Source organism: Sinocyclocheilus anshuiensis, unplaced genomic scaffold (assembly GCF_001515605.1).
Source record: "Sinocyclocheilus anshuiensis isolate Anshui unplaced genomic scaffold, SAMN03320099.WGS_v1.1 scaffold208, whole genome shotgun sequence".
NCBI lineage: Eukaryota > Metazoa > Chordata > Actinopteri > Cypriniformes > Cyprinidae > Sinocyclocheilus > Sinocyclocheilus anshuiensis.
The window spans coordinates 238116-242590 of record NW_015557186.1 but is presented as its reverse complement, the minus strand read 5'-3'; the positions used below and the strand labels follow the sequence as shown (position 1 = coordinate 242590).

At 32.5% G+C, this 4475-nt stretch overlaps 1 protein-coding gene across 1 annotated transcript in view; it reads left to right on the top strand.

Moving 5' to 3' along the window:
- LOC107678700 (ryanodine receptor 3) overlaps positions 1–4475 on the top strand; it is a 196980-nt gene that overhangs the window by 98050 nt on the left and 94455 nt on the right. Inside the window, exons 38-40 of the mRNA XM_016474072.1 lie at positions 1385–1585; positions 1699–1801; positions 3127–3261. Coding sequence (XP_016329558.1) covers positions 1385–1585; positions 1699–1801; positions 3127–3261 — 439 coding nt within the window. The remainder of the gene's footprint in view (positions 1–1384; positions 1586–1698; positions 1802–3126; positions 3262–4475) is intronic.

The window sequence follows — 4475 nt, the reverse complement described above, 5'->3', positions numbered from 1 at the left end:
GTTTCTGTCCAGTCTGCTCGTTTTATCGCATTTAACCACAGCTGTCGTCGGTTTTTTGTCTGGCAGTGGCAGCAGATATGCGATCAAATTTCTAATTTGAGGCTGTATTACGTCGATTCTGGCACCCAACATCACAAGATGATATCTCCAGTTTCCCCTTTGTTTTGCTGCCTCCAGCTAGCGCTGTGACGTCGCTGACCCTAGTTACCTGTGGTTGGCCTGGCCGTGCGTCACTCAGAAAACAACAGGCCAATCAGAAGATAGGCTCATGAATATTAATTAGACAGGCCAAAATCGACCTGTTCTTAGCAGAGCTCCTGAGAGAGGAGCTGTAAAAATATATCGAGATTGTTTTTGGTACTTATACTGCAAATATATATTCTTAAGGACTTCAAAACCTAAAATAAAACTCCAGAAAGGTGTACAATATGGGACCTAAAGTTGCTTCTGGTTAGTAGAACGTCTAAAGTGGACGATCAAAATAAAGTGGAACCGAGGACTACAACATCATGGTCTAATTTTATTAAAATATTATATACACGCTTCTACACTATTAAAAAAATATTTTACGTTTGTAAATAAAACAAAGATTAAATTATCTTTCTATTTTCTAATGTTTTATTTATATTCTAATGTGTTACTTGCCATTTCTTTGTAATTATTTGTGCAATTTACCAGCAATTTCTGTTTTTCCTTCACTATGCACTCTAACACATCTGTACATTTTTTAATAAAATTAAAATATTAATTAATTAAAATGAAATTTAAAAATGTTGTTTTATAAAATGTAGAATTTTTGTAAAAACATATTAATATATAGACACAATTAATATTTTTACAGTTTTATATTTTATAATTCATATATTCACTGTTTAGTGTTTTTTAAATAAATAAATTAATGCTTTTATTCATCAAGGATGCATTAAATTGATCAAAAGTGTCAGTAAAGACATTTATAATGTTACAGAAGATTTCTATTTCGAATAAATGCTGTTCTTTTGAACTTTCTGTTCATCTGTGAATCCTGAAAAATAACATGTATCACAGTTTCCACAAAAATATTAATGTTTTCAACATTGATAATAATCAGAAATGTTTATTTTTCAGCATATTAGAATGATTTCTGAAGATCATGTGACACTGAAGACTGGAGTAATGATGCTGAAAATACAGCTTTGAAAATCTCAGAAATAAATTACAATTTAACAGATATTCACACAGAAAATAGCTGTTTTAAATTATAATAATATTTCACAATTTTTACTGTATTTCTGATCAAATAAATGCAGCCTCGGTGAGCATAAATCACTAGAAAGCGACACACGAGTAAGGAAGAGGTCAGAGATTTGAATGGCTCAAGCAGAACCCGTGTGTTTTTCTGCAGATGTGTGAGCTGCTGCACTATTTCTGCGACTGTGAGCTGAGGCATCGCGTCGAGGCCATCGTCTCGTTCTCCGACAGCTTCGTCTCTAAGCTGCAGGTCAATCAGAAGTTCCGCTATAACGAGCTGATGCTGGCGCTCAACATGTCGGCCGCCGTCACCGCCAAAAAGACCAGAGAGTTTCGCTCGCCGCCGCAGGAACAGGTGCTTCTCCTCCACTCAGATCAGTGTGATGTCACTTCCTGTTTAGATCAGTGTGATGTCACTTCCTGTTTCTCCAGCGGCTCATGCTCTGTCCGGTTGGATCTCTGTTTCAGATTAACATGCTGCTGAACTTCACCGTGGGCGAGGACTGTCCGTGTCCCGCAGACATTCAGGACGAGCTGTACGACTTCCACGGCGAGTTGCGGCTGCACTGCGGTGCGTAACGCATAAAACATGCTTCTGACTCCCGAGACAACCTGTGGCTTTCAAGAAAATTAGGAGTGTCTGTAGATTTCAAAAAGTTACTCAAATAAATATAATTAAAATGAATTAATTACCATGACTTTTACAGCCGTTCATGATTTACTGGAGAAGATTTTTTTTTTTTTTCAAATTTATACCTGATAAAATATTTTAGAGCATTGAATAAATAGAAGAAATTATATTTTAAAATTAATTAGTTATGAAAAATGCATATGGAGTTTTAATATTTTAGTTATTTTTATGGCTTTTCCAGTTGTTTTTTATTTACTGGAGAAGAATTTTGCTTTTTTTTTTAAATGCACAATTTATACCTGATAAAATATTTTAGACCTTGGAATAACTAGAAAAATGTGTATTCATTATAAAAATGCTCGTAGAGTTATAATATTTTATAAATTTCCAGTACTTTTGCAGCCGTTCATGATTTACTGGAGAAGATTTTTTTTTTTAGTCAATTTATACCTGATAAAATATTTTAGAGCATTGAATAAATAGAAGAAATTATATTTTAAAATTAATTATTTATAAAAAAAAATGCCTAGAGTTTTAATATTTTAGTTATTTTTATGGCTTTTCCAGTTGTTTTTTATTTACTGGAGAAGAAATTTTTTTTCTTTTTTTTTAAATGCACAATTTATACCTGATAAAATATTTTAGAGCATTGAATAACTAGAAAAAATTATGTTCATTAATAAAATGCCAATGGAGTTGTAATATTTTGTTAATTTACATTATTTTTTACAGTCGTTCGTGATTTACTGGAGATTTATGTATTTATTTTATTTATTTATTTTTTTTCAAATTTATACCTGATAAAATATTTTAGACCGTGGAATAACTAGAAAAATGTGTATTCCTTATAAAAATGCCCTGATTAATTTCCATGAACTTTCCAGTCATTCTTGATTTACTGAGTAAGAATATAATTTTTATTATTACTCAATTTATACCTGATAAAATATTTTAGAGCTTGTTACACAAATGCCTGTATGATTATAGCATTTTATGAATTTCCATGACATTTCCTGGTCTAGAAATCACACATTTAAAGTATATCCAGGTTTTCCAAGACTGTGATTCCTGTGGTCTGCAGTAGTTCTCAGGTTGTTTGAACACTTGTTTTGTCTTGTTTGAACGTGTTTTAAGTCTCTCTGAGGCCCTCTAGTGGAATCTGGACTCACTGACGGTGAATCTGAACCTCGCTGAACGAGCTCTGGATGAAGGTGCAGTGAGGCATTGTGGGTAACGTGCTGATGTTCTTATCTGTGTCCCTGCAGGGATTCCAGTGGAGGAGGATGAGGAGGATCAGGACTCGTCTATTAAAGCTCGTCTGCTCGCTCTCGTCTATAAGATCAAAGGTCAACCACAGAGATCTGAGCGCGAGCCCACAAAGAAAGAACAGAGCGCTCCCTGTAAGCTCAACTCCTTCAGTCCCGAATGTTACACTGTAAAAAATGACCGTGAATTTAACGGTAAAAGACTGTAAAAATGCTACAGTAAAAACCTGTTAAATGGTTAACGGTAAATTCCTCTACTATATACGGTGAAAAACTGTATTGGACATTATATGTAATTTTACGGTAGTGTACCGTTTTTGGATGTGAAAAAGACCGTATAATTTACAATGAATAACCGTAAATTGACATTCCCAGAATTCCCTGCGTTACATTTCAAATTTGATGTTTTTTTGTTGAAATAACTATGTTTCTTCTTAAAAAATGTTGCTACCGTATTTTTTACAGTAAAATTCCAGCAACCACAGCTGCCGGTTCTTTACCGTAAATTTTACGGATTTTTTTTTTTTATTTACAGTGTAGCTTAGGAGTCCGTTAGCAAGCTATGCCAAACATCCCCAGGATCATGTGTGCTTTCCGGTGGATTTTACCGTGAACGCAGACTTGTGTGGGATCACAGAGAAACGTGTTGTTTTACTGCGACTCCATCTGACTTTACTGACAGAAAAAAACAAAACCCGTCAACAGCAAGTCTCATATTCCACCCTAAAACAAAAGATGAAGGGAAATTATTTTGCATATACAAAATAAAGGCATTAGGCATTATGTTCATGACAATTAAACACCCCGCTGTCCAATTCTCATTATACTAATAGGAATTTGGGGATTAATTTTATTTTTAGGGTCAGATTCACTTTTTCACTATATTCACTATATTTCATTTCATTTTATTTTTTTTTAAGGTGAAATATTTAATTTAATTTAATTTAATTTAATTTTAATTTATTTTATTTTATTTTATTTTTATTTATTTTATTATTTTATTTTTATTTTAGTTAGGGTGAAATATAAGCTGGACATGTTTCTGTGTGAGATTTGACTTTATTTATTTATTTATTTGTATTATTAGTATTTTTTTTAGGGTGAAATATAAGCCGGACAAGTTTCTGTGTGAGATTTTATTTATTTATTTATTTTTTGGAGGGGGTGAAATATGAGTCGGACATGTTTCTGTCTGAGATTCACTTTTTATTTTATTTCATTTCATTTCTTTTCATTTTATTTGTAACATTTTATTTATTTATTTATTTATTTGGGCGAAATATGAGATATGTGTGTCTGTGAGGTTCACTATTATTATTTCATTTAATTTTATTTCATTTAATTTTGAA